We start from the raw sequence: 19,802 nt of genomic DNA, 5'->3' as shown, positions 1-19,802 counted from the left end.
TCGGCCACTGGATAACGGGGGGGGGGGGGGGGGGGAGGGGGTTAAGAGTTAGAACCCCCCCTTTTTTATGATAGAAACATATGACTGGGATAAAACAAATATTACTTTCAGCAAAGGAGTAATTGAAGATTTTTTTTTAATTTAAAATAAATGTTTAATTTTTTTTTCGCTATTGGAATTTCCTTAAATGTTTTTTTTTTTAATATCTTGAAACAATTTGTAGTGAACACTGTAAGTAATTTCTTGTGTTCATGCTATTTAAAGAATAATCAATTTCTATTGTTACGAATAACAATGGACTTTGTTTGCGGGATGTAGAAACAGGGGTTTCCAGAAACCCCGCTTGTCACAGTCTGTGGTCAAAATCCATTGTTATTCGTAACAATAGATCTATTCAATTTACCAGTGTTTCAAAAATAGAAACTATGAAGTAGAACAATAGAGCTGGGGTGTAACATTGGCACTCACACCACATCTTCCTATATCTATCTTTGATACATAATTTCAGTAACTGTCAGATACTAAAACAATGATGGTGTTAGCGCATCTTTCAAAGAATGACTCTTCATTTAACCATTAGGAACCAAGGCTCGATAGTTTCCTTGAAGGCAGCAACCCTATTCCAAGGAATAAGTTGCTTTATAATTGTAAAATAAATAATTTTTTTAAAATTAATGTAAATCTGAATTGAAAATTCACAACTTTATTCTAAGGTCACGATATTTTATATAAACGTCGAGTTAAAGATGGTTTTGTGCATTTTTTGCTTTCTTGTTATGACTTTCGATGACCTTCTTATGCTATACATAATACAAAGGATAACCAGTTTGAGTGATTGCAGATACTTAACGTGTGCACGAAACGTGCTTGCGTTTCGAAACTACCAACATCAGGTACAATTTGGGATAGTTGCAAAATTCATACAATATCTCATTTACTGGCATTCGATTTCATCCGGAAGAAAACACAGAAGATACATTTAATACAATAAAGATAAGTTAGGTATTGACACACAAAAAGTAAACTTCTTGTCAATTCAATGATTCGGAGAACAGGTAGGAGGTGTAACATGTGAATCAATATATAAGGACAACGAAATTGTACTAAAACGTCAAAATGAAGAGGACAAATTATGGAGTACAAGAACAATGTCCGAAAGAACAAAACAAAAAGCTGTATACCGGATGGCGAAACATGCGAACAGGGATAACAAAAAAATCATCCTTGTGAGAAATTTTTTCCATTGATGGATGGTGATTTTTTAAAACAAAACAATATGATGGAGCTGGAATAAAAGTACAAGATGCATTTGCTTCAGGCATTACATGTATACAGCAGCAAAACACATAACCAAAGTGTGAAAGCTCACCAAATAAACCTGTATTATTACAGCAAAAAAGGACTTCATGTGTTCGAATAATATTTGACTATCAAACAGTTAAAAACGACGATTCAGAAAGAAATGTCTCTTTTCAAAATGAACATTATATCCAATGCATAACGTCAAGTTATTCTATACATTATTTTCAAAAGAAAATCCGGTTAATTTTTAGATAGATGTTTTTATGAAAGCCTCCATCCATGTCACCATAGCTCTGACAGAGGGTTTATTACTTCGTTATTATTGTCTCCTATATAGAATTGCATTCACAAAGCTTGTCAGAATAAGTAGTCTAGTATCATTACATCTTTTTAATACAGGAAATATCATAATCATCCTCCGTAGTATCTCCGAAAAAGTGATCATAAGTATCTTCATTCTTTGTTTCTGATCTGACATGACTACCTACATCATATACCCCATCTTTTGTCTCATTACACACATTGTAATTCTTCCGCATCACTCTGTCTGTATATTCATACTCAACCTCTGTTTGAGCTGCATCATTGTCAGTTATTTCTCCGCCTGATGTATGGTTGATTCCAGCTATATTTGAAGTGTAGTTGCAATAAACTCTTGTATCAGGATTAACCGGTTTAATGTCGGCTGGCTGATTTTGTATCCCTTTTAGACTAGTGTTACATGTATCGTCAGTTGGTCTACTGAATACTACAGAATTTTCATCATAGTTCAAGTATATAATGTTTTCTGCATTAGACACGTCCATATTTTGTTGAGGGGATTTATCATTTGCATAAAGATGGTTGTCATCATTCCCCTCAGAAAATGACCTTCCCGAATTAGATAACTTGTCATGAGGATGTTGTTCCGCAGCTTTGTGTTGTATCTTCTCCCTGTAACAGATGGCGTGCATAATGCAAATTAACCTTTGATCATACTTTAAAAAAATACACTTATAGAATGAACGTTATAATCACACATATATTACTCCTTGAAAAAGCACCATCAAAAGACCTTAAGAGGTCACGATAATGATAGACAGGTACACTAATGGACTTTGTGGATAAGCTATGAATGAATTTACTACCAGAGACGTAATTTCTTATTAGACATTAAACTCAGATATATAAAATTGAGTATGGAAATGGGGATTGTGTCAAAGAGACAACAACCCGACCAAAGAAAAAAAAAACAACAGCAGAAGGTCACCAACAGGTCTTCAATGTAGCGAGAAATTCCCGCACCTGGAGGTGTCCTTCAGCTTGCCCCTTAACAAATATATACTAGTTCAGTGATAATGAACGCCATACTTATTTCAAAATTGTACACAAGAAACCAAAATTAAAATAATACAGGACTAACACAGGCCAGAGGCTCATAACTTTGGACAGGCGCAAAAATGTGGCTGGGTTAAACATGTTTGTGAGATCTCAACCCTCCCCCTATACCTCTAGCCAATGTAGAAAAGTAAACGCATAACAATACGCACATCAAAATTTAATCCAAAAAAAGTCTAAGTCTGATGTCAGAAGATGTAATCAAAGAAAATAAACAAAATGACAATAATACATACATAACAACAGACTACTAGCAGTTAACTGACATGCCAGCTCCAGACTTCAATAATATATATATATAACGACACATATTTTGAATTTTGTACACTATTCAAAAACTGACATCACATTTAGCATGGGGCAGATGGCAAATACGACGTTAAACTATATTATTGCGACAGTCCTACTAGGGATTAAGATACACAAACAAGTACCCCAATCAAAGCCCTGCTAGGCACACATGCATTGTTGAAATACGCGATCTTTAAAACACGCTTGATTCTTAAAGGGCGAATAGTTTATATAATGTCAGAAACCAATCTTTGGTAAAAGAACTGCGGCATAACTTTATCAACTCAAATAAAGGCAACAGTAATATGCCTCTGTTCAAAAGTCATAAATCGATTGAGAGAAAACAAATCCGGTGTACAAACTAAAATCGAGGTGAATACACCAACTCAACACGAAACTTGTTAAAAAAAGTAATAATTAACATGATATTTACTGATTACTTTCAAAATAAAATGCTAAAATTAATCAACAATACAGAAGAAAAAACTATCTGCGCCAGGTAAATACCAAAATATACTTTACGATGAAGGCCATAAAGTGATCTATAGTTAAGAATTTCTGTGTCATTTGTTTTCTTGCGAAGAGTGGTCTCATCGTCAAACAAACCACATCTTCATTTTTATATCTAGTAATTTCACTATGAGTGGATGGACCGGTAGACGGATAATAATAATAATAATAATAATAATAATAATAATAATAATAATAATAATAATAATAATAATAATAAATACTGGCCGTTAGTTTTCTCGTTTGAATTGTTTTACATTGTCTTATCGGGACCTTTTATAGCTGACTATGCGGTATGGGCTTTGCTGATTGTTGAAGGCCGTACGGTGACCTATAGTTGTTAATGTCTGTGTCATTTTGGTCTTGTGTGGATAGTTGTCTCATTGACAATCATACCACATCTTCTTTTTTATATTTATTTAAAGAGGGTAAAATCAGTTTGTGCAATACTAATCTCCCCTGATGCCCTCTAAATAATTCAAAATATACAATAATATAAGTTATATATTTACATTCATACTTTTTACGTAAAACAAAAGGCAAAAAACATACAGAATAGGTTCATGTCATTTCAGGTCATTTTGTTAATGTCTGATGTACAAGATAAATATATGGACTTTTATTTAATGGGTAAATGTCATTTGATAATTACTTTTTTTAATTTAGAAACAAGAAACTATAAAAGCTTTGTTTGAACTGTTCCATCGTTTCTATCTTTTTTATTTGAACAGGAATACTGTTTCAAAGAAACCATACCGGAATATTGAAATGCTTTTTATAAAATTTGTTCTTGGACGTGGTCAAAAAAGACAGTTATTGTCCGATGAACGCAAAGAATGTCTTGCATTGACATTTTGATTATTATTAAATTATTGACAAAGATAATCAGGTGCAAGACTATTTACACACTTATACATTAATACTCCTTTGTGATATATGTGAAAAGTGGTCTCAAATGACACAACGAATAAGGATGAGCAAAATGGAACGGGCAATACGACGAATCTTGTGGCATAACGTTTGGAAAACAACATATCACAAATCACAACAGCATATCATTATAAATCCCGTCTGTGATAGACTTACAAATAACCAAAATGGTCAGATCTAATCAGACATTTTATTGAATTATTACCATGTAATGTTTATTCAATTGATTTGGAATGTCAAAGGTAAAACAAATCAAAATTTGGATAAAACATAATTAAAAACAGTCATTCAAATTATTGACCAATCGACGATTAAAGCAAATATTTGGAGCGTGTAGCATAAAAAGTATCCATTGTAGGTCTTACAAGATTCAATCTGCATTGTATAATTACCTTAATGCCAACAACAGTAAAGCTGCTATTACGATGATTGATACTCCTCCTATTGCGCCAATAATTAGACCTATAATATATTATTATGCATCAATAGGTAGTTTTTGAAATCAAAGACGAATAAACATAAAATTGAGAATGGAAATGGGGAACGTATAAAAGAGACAAAAACCCGACCATAGAAAAAACAACAACAGAAGGTCACCAACAGGTCTTCAATGTAACGAGAAATTCCCGCACCCGGAGGCGCCCTTCAGCTGGCCCCTAAACAAATACATACTAGTTCAGTGATAATAAACGCCGTACTAATTTTCAAATTGTACACAAGAAACTAAAATTAAAATAATACAAGACTAGCAAAGATCAGAGGCTTCTGACTTGGGCAGGCGCAAAAATGCGGCGGCGTTAAACATGTTTATGAGATCTCAAACCTGCCCTATACCTCTAGCCAATGTAGAAAAGTAAACGCATAATTATACGTACATTTAAAATTCAATTCAAGAGAAGTCCGAGTCTGATGTCAGAAGATGTAACCAAAGAAAATAAACAAAATGACAATTATACATAAATAACAGCAGACTACTAGCAGCTAACTGACATGCTAGCTCCAGACTTCAATTAAACTGATTGAAAGATTATGATTTCATCATATGAATATCAGGCACAATCCTTCCCGTTAGGGGTTTAATATTATACCATCATAACATATATGAGAAGAACATAACCCGTGTCATGCCAACAACTGGTTTTTGAATAAATGTGTTTAGTTCCGATTCAAAGACCCTATAAGTGAATCAATATTAACGCAGTATCGTAACTATATCCCTTCTTAATAAGCCTATTTAAAGGTTTTGTTAGTTTCTGTGGTGAATACTGACATTTTTGTGCTGTATCAAGAATAATTCCATAAAAAAATGGATGTGAAATACCTAAACGTATAAGAAGTCTGCATGTTGAGCTATATTTACGAATGATGTCCTTTTACCGATGATAAAATTTAGTAAATGTTTTGACTAGTTTGTGATATCGAAAACCCTGGTGGAATAATTTTTCAGCAATACATAAATTTCTCTCGTTAAAATCTAAAACATTGTTACATACACGAGCGAATCGTACAAGTTGGGATATATAAACACCGTAAGATGGTGACAAGGGAACGTCACCATCTAAAAATGATTAATTAACGATAGGAAATGAAAAATCATCTCTTTTATCATAAATTTTAGCATTAAGCTTTCTGTTAGTGATATAGATATCAAGATCGAGGAAAGGGCAGTGGTCATTGTTAGTATTACCTTTATTTAAAGTAAGTTCAACAGGACTGTTTTTACGAAATTGTCTGAAAAAGACTATACATTCGTACTATTTTCATTTTCATTGTTTTCAACTTATTTATAAATCGTAACAAACGTTTTAATCTGAGAAAAAAGTATTCCATGACAGCAACAATAGTATACCGCTGTTTAAAAGTCATAAATCGATTGAGAGAAAACAAAACATTCGATGAAATTGTGGCATAGTAACGTCTTTTACTCGGGTTTTGTATTTATAAATTTAAAAAAAAAATCAAGTCTCCAGTGCAAAAATTACGAGCATACTCCTAAGCTTTTTACTAACAACAATAAATAAAATTCTTCCCTTATACTTGCCTGTTCCATTTTGCTCGCCCTTATTCATTGTGTCATCTCTGATCACAGTTGCAAGGTTTTCTACAATGTATATATTCAATCTATTTTACAAAATAATCCTTCATAACGTATTTATACTCTACTTGTGTTTATATAATGTAAAACTCAATTGAAACTGAAGGCTTTATGTGAGAGAAAAAAAATCGCTTGTCAAAGATGGAAACAAATAAAGATAGATGAAAGATACATAATTTAGTTGTCATTATCATTTTGTGTGTGAATACATTTGTTTTTGCTTCTTAATTTATTAAACATTGTGTCCCCAAATAATATAAGCTTGATCGTAGCCCTTATTGCAATTACTTTTGTAAGAAAATTCTTCAAAATATGATTTTGAAAGATAAAACTAGTACCAATCAACATAAACAAAAACTTGGTACACCGAATAATACATAAAAACAATCTAACTCAAAATAAAACACAATGGGTTTAATGACTTATATTCTTTACTATTTATATTACAAACACCTAAAATTATGTCTAAGGTATCTATGATAAGTTTATACTCTTCATACATGAAAATCTAAATATGCATGTAAAATTTATCTACATACCAACACAAGAATAATTCAATGTCGCAAATATTGGCTCATAGCAAGACTTGTCATCCCTAAATTCAGCACTATTCTCAAGGAGATAACAATAGTCTCTACCAGTGTACACTTCGTTAGTACTCAACGAGAGCTTTCGTTTCGCTGAAGTTCCATTAGATTTACAGGTTACAGATGAATGTTGAAGAGTTACACTTATATCTTTTGCACCAGCATGATGGCTGCACTTAACGTCTATCTTGTTTTTTGTTAGCACGCCATTGACTGTTTGTTTACCTTTAGAATGATAAGTTTTCACTAATTTTCCACTGCCTTAATTTAGCAAATTGCTTTCATTTTTTACCGAATTATAATTATCATAAATATTCAGCAGTCACCAAAGAGACACATCAAATCAAACATTCGACAAATATTTTTTCAAATTTGTTAATATATGACTGAAATTTGTAAACAAAAAGTAATAGTTCGCCATTTGCTTGCTTACGAATCTAACGTTTTTTTTTAATAACATTATCATACCAATTTCACTGAAGGCAACTTAGCAATATCAAAACAATATTGTTTGGTTTTTGCGTGCTTTATGGTTTTTCACATGTTGAAATTACATATGTAATCATTAAAATTATAACCTCGCACGTACTGTTTTTTCTGTACTTTTTAATAAATTGCTAAATATAAAATCTACTCACAAGTAAAGCAGTCGATTTGTCAATGTAAAATTGAGAATGAAAACGCAGAATATATCATAGGGACAATACCCAACTATTAAGTAGTATGAAATGATTTTAAATCAACTGTCTAAGTACATTAAGCTTGCTTTAGGAATCTATATTAGATGCGTTTTGTTTTTACCAAAGTATTATACATTATTGTGGAGTAATTGTACGTATCTTCTTTATTGTCGATTACATCATTAGAATACATAATTGTGCGCTTTATGTTCCTTTATACTTGTACGTTTTTCCGTGAACCCTTAAATAGATCACTGATTCGAGAGTAAAAAGGTATGACTGATATGTAAAATAAGAGGATTTCAACCCTCAACATATTCATTTGCCTGTCAAAATTTAGAAACTTCTACATTGCTTGTCTTCAGTTCTGTTTACATCAATATAGGTATTTTTTTTTTGTATTAATGTAGTATTTGAATCATGCAAACGATTTCGGGACCCGGAATTTAAAGTTTGGGATACTGTTTTGACACTAGTCTGTTGTTCTTTTTGGGTTGTATTTTTGCTGCTGCATAGACGTTCACCCACATTTTCTTGTTTTTCTTGCTATTACACTTTCTAGTTCCCATTACAATTTAAAATCTGAACGAACAAGTCATGATTCATTTTAATTTGCAAACAGTAGAAGGAGATTTACTGAATTTCACATCTTCATTCTCTGTATTATGGGATAAAAATAAAAGAAGAGAGTTGAACTATTTTTTTTATGTTTTAAGATATAAAAAAAGTATGACTGCCAATGAGACAACTCTTCATAGGAGACCAAAGTGACATAGAAATTTACAACTAAGAGTTACCGGGCGGTCTTCAACAATGAGCAAAGCCCATACCACCACCCGAGAAGATAAATGTAAAATACTTTAAATGAGAAAATTAATAACCTAATTTATTTACACAGTAATAAACGAAAAACAAATATGTAACACAGCAACAAACATCAACTACTGATTACACGCTCCTGACTTGGTACATACACATATTGAATGTGGCGGGGTTGAATATTTTAGTGGACGCCTAGGATCCTCTAATGATTGGAACGTGGTACAACAGAAAAATTCAAGAACTGAACAAAACAATAAACAAACAACGCATATGATCAACAACTACAGACAACAACCTCTCAATTACAGGCTTCAGTCTAGGGATAGGCACACATATAATGTGGCGGGGTTAAACATGTTAGCAGGCGCTCAACCCTTCGCTAACCTGGGACGATGATGTAACACTCTATAAAAATAAGTAAAAAATTCATTTGATCGAAGTTATGATAATGCCATGTGTATAAAGGTAGTACTTTCAATTTTCTAAAATCTTTCAGCGACTTGTCTACGAAAACTGTATATTCTCATTTTTTTTTTTATTGCTTATTGGTTTCTAACGCAATTTTTAGCACTCTTGTCTCTAGTTTCTATCATGTCAACCAGTATGCATTGGTGGAGGAATCCACCTGGAAAGAACCACCGACAATCAACAAGAAAAATAGCAACCCTTGCCAATACAGATTAGATTCGAACGCACCTTGAACGAGTGAGGTTCGAACACAGCACTTCAGTGTTGAAAGGCAGACCTCTTGGCCTCTGAGATTCAACAATAGTTTATAAATTTTGGACCTTTACTATTCATTACACACAATACGGATTCTGCAAAAAAACAAACCCAAACAAACCTGGAATGATTACTTTTTTTAATTGACCAATTTTTATAAAAAAAAAACTCCAATAAAATTATTTGTGGTCTATGACCAAAATAATTATTATTTGGTTCGTACCTGTATTCATATCGTAAACTGACAATCTCCAATTACCACCACACATCTCGTCTCGGTTTTGGTTATTTTTGCAGGCCTCATTACACCCAGATGAAGCTCTATACGCACCATTGCCTAATTTTTCTCCATTTCCACAATAACATTCGTTTCCATTCTTAAACACAGTTATACAATAAAAAAATATTTATTACTCGGCTTATGTATCTAATTTATTCCGCAGAAACTGTTATTGTCATCCTTTAAACGATTAGGAACAAATAATAACCATTGGTGCTAAACTAAGATTTCAAATATAGAAAAAGCTAGAAAACCATTTTTAGAATAATGTAGAAAATCTCTTGATAAACATTGGAGCAACATCATAGGTGATTTACTTTCATAGTCTAATTTCATTATTTCGCGTCATAGAGTAATTCTTAATATCTCCCGTTGATTACTCACCAATGTTTTACATTATACATGCACAAACTTTTAGATTCAAGTACTGTATTACCAGCATGAATGAATAAAACTTACATTACAATGCAAACAACATTTTCAAATGTCATCAGCAATGAGACGACTACCTTTTTAGAGAAACGCTTGCTATATTGCACACTAATTTTAATCTATACTATTAAACGAGAAGACCTCATTTTTGGTGTCGCTTCTCTTCCTTCCACAATAAATCAATCATCATGCCTCTGTGTCCTATAGATAACATGTATAGTCGCATTTGTCATCCATTCTTATGACTATTCAGATTGAGTTATTTTGGGAGAAAAACGACAAAAAAGGAGTCCGGATATGATTCCGTCATCAGACTGTCTTTTAGTCATAGATCATACTTCCGGTTTGAAACATGCACAAATACAACCAATCGTATGATAAATAACAAAAATGAAAAATAGATAAGCCAATCAGAGCGTTCTCCATATCATGGTGTTTAGATCGCAAGAACCACAACTATTATAACTCCTTAGAGAGGACAATTATTTTTCGCGTTTATCTACATGTAAACTACGATTATACTACTTTAATATATAGAGACTCTCTGTATTCTGTCTACTGTTTTTTTTCTTCAAATGTTTACTATTTAAGGGGTCATAACAATTGCATATATATTAAAATAAGTAAAACATGTGACACAAGTACAACCAATCGTAGAGCGTTCTCCATATCATGGTGTTTATATCACAAGAATCACAACTATTATACCTCTTTAGAGAGGACAAATATTTTTCGCGTTTATCTACATGTAAACTACGATTATACTACTTTAATATATAGAGACTCTCTGTATTCTTTCAGGGAATTTCTATGTTAATATAGAAAGTCCCTGATTTGTTTACTGTTTTCTTTGAAATGTTTACTATTTAAGGGGCCACACCACTTGCATATATATATTGAAATAAGTAAAACATGCTCAACTTCATCTAAAACTACCTCGACCAAAAACTTTTACCTGAAGTGGGACAGACGGACGAGACGGACGGACAGACGAACGACCGAACAAACGAACGCACGGATGCACAGACTAGAAAACATAATGCCCATAATTGGGGCATATAAAATTATTGTTAAAAGGGAAAATAGTGATTTGGCAAAAATGAAAGTAAGGTAGAGATTAGAGGGAAGCAGGACCTTTTTCGGGGCATCGGGATCGGGTGTTTTTAAGCTCGGGATTTGGGGATTAATCCTTACGGGATCCGGAATATATTTTTCGATTTCGGGATATGAATTTCTTTAAATTCTGCATCTCGGGATTTCATGGTTCTAAGCCCGGGATTTCCCCTCCGACAACCCCTTAAATTAGCCTTAGTCGGTATTAGTTATTTATACATGATTCAAATTCTACCGTTGGCATGTTCATGAGGCTCTCAAAAAAAAAGCACTGATGGATTGTCATAGAAGCATATTTTTTAGACTAATAATGGTCTATATATAAGCAGTTACATTTATTTCATGTTTGAAACGGTGCAAATTTTTAATTTGATTTGACGGTTTACCAAACGAAGCATTGTAGCAAAGGAGAAGAATAATTGTGGTCGTAGGCCAGAAACAATAACAGATGGGAAACAAATATCGGACTTTTGAAAAAGGAAGAGGGCTTTTGATACCTTTTATGTAATTCTCCATACATAATATCTTTTACAAAAAATCATTCTACAACAGTTCACAAGCTGTATATGCCCGCGATTTCGCGGGTGTGTTCTAGTATTGAATAATATAGAAAGCAAAATAACAAAAATACCGACCTCCGAGGAAAATGTTTAATGGAAAGTCCTTGAAGAATTCTTTTTTAATTCAGCCATTTCTTTTGTATCGCAGCACTTTTTATATTTGTTAAATGCAACCTAACGTCACATTAACATTCTATCACAGTCCATTGAGAAATTTGAAAACTATGCAGTATTACTGCAGTATTACGTTGCACACAGTAAACACAAACTAGTTATTTCCCGGATAATTCGGGCAAATGTCAAACTTTAAAGTTATTTAATTCAATCATAATCGTAATGAGGTAAATTCAATAAATATAAAAAAAAGAGTTGCCAAACACCAACACTACTTTTGAGAGTTATATATTGAATATTAACGAACATTTTGTCAAAGCAACCTTCTATTATTATAAATGAGATTTTTAGCGATACCATACATATATACTTTGTGTGAATGTCTCATTCTTAGCTGTATTTAGCAAAATTTTTAGGAATTTTGGTTCTCATTGCTCTTCAACTTAATTTTATTTGGCCTTTTTAACTTTTTTGGATTCGAGCTTCACTGATGAGTCTTTTGTAGACGAAACGCGCGTCTGGCGTACATACCAAATTTAGTCCTGGTATCTATGATGAGTTTATCATGACTTAATCTCATACATTTTTTTTATTGATATTTGTTAATAAATATACCTCTGTTGCAAAAAATGTAACAAATTGATTTTGTTTCAAGCAAAATTGATAGCAAATCTGTGTCGACATCTCATGGTGTGGATTTCTAGGTTGAAAGTGATAAGCCCTTGACCAGTTGTCTATATAGCACCCAACATACTCATATTCTGTGGAGAAATTTATACAAGTTTTACTGAATTTTAACTGCGATTCAATCTTCAAAACTGATTACTACTACAATAAACTGTGTTTGTGTGCATTTACTGTTCAAATCTAACAATAACAAAGGCAAATTTCATTCACATCAATTTCATATGAGTTTAATTTCATGTGAATCTGACATGTGAATTTCACCTCAAACGAGCTTATACATGAAACTCACGTGAAATCAGTTTTTGTGAGTTTCACGTGAATCTCATGTGAAACTGATGTGAAATTCACATACATTTTCAAAATAGAGTATTTCAAATAACATCTAAATTTTAAAATTTAATTGAAGTCATAAACATTTTAAAAAAAATTGTTGTAAATTTCACTTGAAATTCATATGAAAAATTTCACATCAGATTCATGTGAATCTCAATTCATTTGAAATTCACATGAACATTTTCACGTGAGTTTCATGTATAAGCTCGATTGAGGTGAATCTCACGTGAATTTTTTATGTGAATTTCATGTGAGATTCATGTGAAATTCATGTGAGCAAAGAAGGAGGTCCAGTAAGACCACTTTTTGGCCCCATAATATAGCAGTTTTACAAAATTGTTGAAATGGAAACTTTTAGTTATTTATTGTACAGTAGAATGCTTCTGCTACAAAAACATGGGCTGTTTTTGACAACACAATGCACGTATATCAAGTACTAGGATCAATAAGTCATGTTAAATTATAAATTACTGAAATCTTCACAATTCTAGCATTTTAGTTAAATTTTAGACGTTTTTCGTGTGAAACGAAAGTGGCCGCATTCGTGTTCATCCTTAATATTTAAATGTAACTTGTATTTTAGGATAATACATAAACTATTAAAAGATTGAGGATGAACACGAATGCGGCCACTTTCATTTTAAACCCATCTGAAAGGTGACATTTTTCGGCATATTATTTTTGGTAGATTTTTCATATTTAAGCTTGAATCGGGTGGTTTTTAATGTCAAAATCAGTTAAAATCTTTCACATAAACAAATTGATTCAAATGAAATAGACACTCAGGTGTTTAAAAAGTGGTCAAAACCTTTCGTCAGATGAACCTGAAAATGGAGGCCAAAATAGGTCCTTACCGTACCTACTCATTTTGCCTGTGTACATTTACTAGAAAATATTGGCCAATATTTCGGCTCTTCAGAGTAGCGCTATTGGAAACGTGTAGGATTTTTTTTATATCCAATATATATCATTACAAAAAAAAACCTACTAAAAAGAAGCTACTTGATTTAAGGACTAGTTTGTCTAATCATTATAATAGTCAAACAAGTACACAGTTGAAGAGCATTGGGGACACGAAATTCCAAAAAATTGTGCCAAATACGGTTAAGGTAATCTATTCCGGGGATAAAAAGTCTTTAGTTTTTCGAAGAAAAACAAAATTCATTAAAATGACCATATAGTTGATATTCATGTCAACTTTGAAGTGCTGACTACTGGGCTGGTGATACCATCGGGGACGATTTATAAGTTGTTATTTGTTAACCTGTAACAGTACACAAATAATGATATAGATTTTCCAATTCATTTTACTTGTTTTTTTTTATAAAGTTGGGTGCAAATATTCATTCCCGTCCTTATAATTTTAATCTTTATTTTTCTCTCTCTCAATATTTCATTCAGTACTTGCATCTTTTAATGTTCTTTTATGTTATTTATTGGTACTGTATTCTTGTCACGAAATGTTTGTCCTTTTAGTGGTATGTTTAACACTGCCATATAAACGGGTGTTTTGGCTAGCCATCAAACCAGGTTCGATCAAACATTTCTATATAATGTCCCTTTCTAAGTCAGGAAAATAGAATATCAAATAGTTTTAATCACATAGTTGGTTTCTATGTTTGTTGGTCATTGATTTTGTTGCAGTTTAGTGTTTCGGAAGATTCCGTTGTTTTCCTATTATAGTTGAAGTTCCCCCCTTCGGTGTTCGTTTGTTAACTGGATTTTTTTTCGCTTAATTAATCAATTTATTACTATTGAACAGCGGTATACTAATGTTGCCTTTACTTGCTTAATTTGAAATGAGATTCATATCAAAACGGATCACAATTAACAGTCTATGTGCCTTAAATATTAAAATCAAACATCTCCATTTAGTATACTTGCACGTGTTTTTATGATTCCTTAAAATTTTGGTTTTGTTGCTGGCGTGTTTTTTTGTTCATGGATTTATGAGTTTTGAACAGCGGTATACTACTGTTGCCTTTATTTATTGATCTTTGACAACAATCAAAACGGAATCAAGAAGGTCGTAGAAACTTAGTGAGTTGATAAAACGATGTTATTTTTGTAAATAATTATACTCAAACCAGATACATATTGTATTATATGTCTCTATTAAAACTTTAGAGCAAGGTTATCAACCTTCTCATGCACGATCTTTTTGATAATAAAAACGATATTTATGATACATGTCAGACCAGTAATAATTATTCATTAAAGGAGTCATTTCCTATATAAAGTATGATATATAACCAGCAAAGAAAATGCTGTCAAATTTCTTACATATCTTACCACATCTGTAAGACACATCAATTGTCCTTGGTATTTGGTAATGTTTAAAATTGATAGAAGTTTCATTGATTAGACAGGACTGTTTTTCATTGCATACCCCTTCTAACTGATGTTGTGTTTGTGTTACATTATCATCACTGAGACTGAGAAGATCAATACTACCAGTTTGAATACGGTACGGTTCTTTTAGTCGACCAACTTGAACACTGGTAATTTTAATATTCGAGTTGTTGATGCACGAGAGCTTTGCTGTTTCGTTTTCACATACCGTAGTGGTTCCTGAAAAAAAAACCCAACTAGATAGTAAGCAAATATAAACGACTTTATGACTTTATGAAAGATCTTTCGGTCGTTTATGGGTGAATTTGGCATACATAAATGATATTCAAAAGTAAGAAAGCAATGAATGAGGTTATTAAATTTGATTTTTGCCTATTTGTGCTTCTTTGTTAAATATTTGTTTGTTTTTATTATGATTAAGATACTTGTGATACTTGTACATCCTGTCAATTTGTTATTGTTTATGATAGTTTTCGTATTCTTTTCTTTCATTATTGCTTATGTGCTTTGTCTATACGTCTTTTGGTGTTACTTAGAAAGCAAACAGCGTGCGTCTATGCTGGTACATTACGTTATTGTACTAATGTTAATAATGTTTGTATGCTTGTCCTTCAATTTTGCTATGTGCTTTGTCTACATGTCTTTTTATGTTTCTTTAATACATATTTGACGTGGCTCTGTACTTAAACATCCTGTCATTGTGTTATTGAACTATGGTATATTTGTGTATTCTTGTCCTTTTTGCTAATATTCTTGGTCTGTATGCCATTTTTGCTTCTTTGTTACATATTTATTTTGTTTTTTTTATTGATGAAGATTACAACACCATGTTGACTGCTGTACCCCTATTTTTGACATTTTTACCTATTATGTCTGTTTGTTTATTTCACACACCGTTGTCAATATAATGGAATTTGATGCGACTGTCAAACAAGTGAGAGGTATAGCTAGTTATAAAACCAGGTTTAATCCACTATTTTCTACATAAGAAAATGTCTATACCAAGTCAGGAATATGAATATGTATTCGTTTGATGTGTTTGTGCTCTTGCTTTTGCCATTTGATTGGGGACTCTCCGTTTTTAATTTTCCTTGGAGGTTCTTTTTTGTGATTTTAATTTTTATAAGGGTGTATAACAATTCAAACGGGCAAACCAACGTTTTAATCTCTATAAAAAAGGAGAAACGAGAAACACTTATGGACCATATCAACAAAAAGTAAAAACACAAAAATATTGAACTCCGAGGAAAATTCAAAAAGGAAAGTCTAAAATCAAAAGGAAAAATCAAAAGTCCAAACACATCAAACGCATGGATAACAACTGTCATATTCCTGACTTGGTACAGACATTTTCTAATGTAGAAAATGGTGGATTGAACCTGGTTTTATAGCTAGCTAAACCTCTCACTTGTATGACAGTCGCATCAAATTCCATTACATTGTCAACGATGCGTGAACAAAACAAACATACTCAAAGAGTAAAAATGTCAAAAATAGGGGTACAGCAGTCAACATTATGTTATCATCTTAATCACTATAAAAAAAAACAAATGTAACGAAGAAGCACAAAAAGGCATGCATACATCAAATTTAACATCCTCATTTTGCTTATCTTATACGATTTTATTTATCTATGTAAAGTCTACCCGTAAAGGATGGAAAGTTTTCAGTACTGGTGTAAAATTGCGCGTTTGAAATTCGCACAGGTAGACATAAAATAATTTTGTCGTTCAAAGTAAGACGGCATACATAAATTCAGAGTCACGTAAAGTAGATATAACAAAAACAGACTTAACAGTAAAAGTAATAATAATAAATAAAATAATTGTGTGGTTCAAAGTATGACGGGATACATAAGTACAGAGTGACGTCAAATGTATATCATAAAAAACAGACTTAACAGAAAAAGTAGTATTAATGAATAAAATAGTTTTGTCATTCAAAGTATGACAAGATCCATAAGTAAAAGTAATATTAATAAATGAAATAATTTTGTCGTTAACAACAACTACTGAACATCAGATTCCTGACTTAGGACAGGTGCAAACAAATGCAGCGGGTTTTAACGATTTCTAATAGTAACCAACTTTCATCCTCATCCGAAATAAAAAGTGCAACATCAAATATAGATAGACACACTATAAATATCAATTGAAATGGCACAACTCAATCAAAAGACATATTGACACAAGGAACACCGAACGTATTGCGCTGTTCGAAATATAAATCGATTGATAAGGAAAACCCGGGTTACAAACTAAAACTAAGGAAAACACTTCAAATATGAGAGGAGAATAAATTTGATCTATGATACAATGTCAATACAAAATCAATGAAATAAAATGCATTTAAAAATGATATTCTAGATAGAGCTGTTGGATATAATGTAGGAGTTGGGATTGAACCAGATGCATTTAACTCAGAATGTAATAATATTCGTTTCATGTGTTTGAGGTTTTGATTTTGCCATTTCATTATGGACTTCTCGTTTTGATTTAACCTCGGAGTTCGATATTTTTGTTATTTTGCATATTTTCAAACTCGGTTTACTCTCTTAGAAATGAATAAAGGTTGGTTGACGACTTCTTTAATGTTTGTATTGAATATAGTTAATGGAATACCTGCCAATAGTCTTTAAACCTAAAGTTAATCGACAAAGTTCAACCTTTTTATTTAAAATGAATGAAACAACTTTCCTTTTATCTCAAAAAGTATACAACAGCAATTTAAACTACCACTGATATTTTAATGTTATGCGAACATTGACATAAGGGAAATTTTCTCTAAATCCTAAAGCAAAATTCCACTCGTTTTCAACAACTTTCGGTATTGAATCCAGTGACCTGAGTTGAACAAAATCGGACAAATATACTCATGCGCCGTTGGATAAACAAATCTCAAATAGGCATGATGAAACACATTTTTCGCAGGGTCTTATAAACGAAAAAGGATGATCAGCCCTGTGTGGTACAGCGGATGACGGACGGGATATTGTTCGGCACTAGCTTTTTCTCCTAGCTTGAGAATCGTTCGAACAATGATTCTTCAAATTTCAATATTGGACAAAATGGATTACCTAAGTCAAATTGATTTTGACAATTGATAAGGGTTTTTTGTAGTTTGGTAAAAAGTAAAATCACAAAAATACTGAACTTAGAGGAAAATCAATTCGGAAAGTCCATAATCACATGGTAAAATCAAATAACAAAACGCATCAAAAACGAATGGACAAGAACTGTCATCTTCCTGACTTGGTAAAAGCATTTCAACTGCTTTAGAAAATGGTGGATTAAACCTGGTTTTATAGCGCTAACCCTCTCACTTTGATGACAGTCTCATCAATTTCCGTTATATTTACATTGATGCGTTAACTAAACAGACACAATAAATAAAATAGTCAGAATATGGGTACATCAGTCATCATCGTGTAACAATTTTAAAAGTAACTAACCTCTTGCTTTAAAAGTATAAACAACGAATGCAGTTATTAAGTGATCATTGCTAATTTTTGGTCAATTGCAAAAGATTAGAGAAAATGAAAGTTTTCGAAAGTATGTAGTACAACATAGGATTAATAATTTTGAATGTTTTTGCAGGTGACTGCTTTTTTTTTTCATGCCAGAGTGTAAATTTAAAGCAAGTATCAAATTTCTTCATCTTATTTTCAATGCCGAGCACTTTTAGGGAAATAACAATTCCCCACACAATTGATGTACGATATAATGTCACCTACTGGAATTGTAGTACAAGGTGACTGCTCCACTTTAACGTATGTTCGATTTATAAAATGAGCATCATAGATACCAGTCTATCAACGATGCTCGAATAAAAATGTTAAAAAGGCTAAATAAAATACGAAGTTGAAGGGCATTGAGGACCAAATTGTTTTGCCAAATTCAGCAAAGGTAATCTATTCCTGATTTAAAAAAAAAAAAAACATAAAAAAAAAAACGTTTTGTAAACAATTAATTTATAATTATGACCTTATCAATGATACTTCCTGTCAACACAGATATTTTCCTACCCATGACACAATTAATGAGAAAAAAATAATAAAATGAACTGAACACCTATAAATAATATATAATATGACTTACTATTTAGTTCAATAGAAAATACTTCTCTTGCAAAAACAAAGAGGAAGTAGACCTTCAAAATCATTTTTTCCAATTTTTTACTAACAAGTTGTTGTTTCCGCTGAAAATATAAATTGACTTCCTTAATATGATTAGATCGTCATAAATTTATGATACTGTGTAAATACATCCATAGGGATTGATCGGATTTACATTGATAAAATCTAAGATACATAAAGTACCCCCAAGTATCCTTCACATCATCATAGGTGTATTTGTTATACAATGTGGTGATAATACATTATATATATTAGTAAAACTAAAAACCAAAAAGTTGTGCATCAATCGATTTATGACTTTTAAACAGCGGTATACTACTGATGCCTTTATTTGGCAGTTCGAAATGCAGTGTGAATCGTGTAATATTTTGCAATGTTATTGACTTTCTATGACGATTTATTTGAGGAAAAAGAGTTAATCCGAAACATAAATTACCCCTTTAGCTATAAATAATGTATAAATATCTGTGAAAGCGTTT

General features: G+C 32.0%; 1 protein-coding gene across 1 annotated transcript; it reads right to left on the bottom strand.

Annotated features, from left to right (window-relative positions):
* Positions 1 to 1,451: 1,451 nt before the first annotated feature.
* LOC134725242 (uncharacterized) lies at positions 1,452 to 19,381 on the bottom strand. Its single transcript, XM_063588904.1, has 8 exons — positions 19,286 to 19,381; positions 15,129 to 15,407; positions 12,432 to 12,577; positions 9,541 to 9,694; positions 7,045 to 7,317; positions 6,452 to 6,511; positions 4,803 to 4,872; positions 1,452 to 2,235 (listed from the first exon to the last, which is right to left on the bottom strand). Exons 1-8 carry the CDS (start codon positions 19,347 to 19,349, stop codon positions 1,683 to 1,685), a joined length of 1,599 nt encoding a protein of 532 aa, XP_063444974.1. The 5' UTR covers positions 19,350 to 19,381; the 3' UTR covers positions 1,452 to 1,682.
* Between the last annotated feature and the right edge of the window lie 421 nt (positions 19,382 to 19,802).

Source organism: Mytilus trossulus, chromosome 7 (genome assembly GCF_036588685.1).
Source record: "Mytilus trossulus isolate FHL-02 chromosome 7, PNRI_Mtr1.1.1.hap1, whole genome shotgun sequence".
Lineage (NCBI taxonomy): Eukaryota > Metazoa > Mollusca > Bivalvia > Mytilida > Mytilidae > Mytilus > Mytilus trossulus.
Note: the sequence above shows the minus strand (reverse complement) of the source record. Positions and strands in the feature narration are given on the sequence as shown.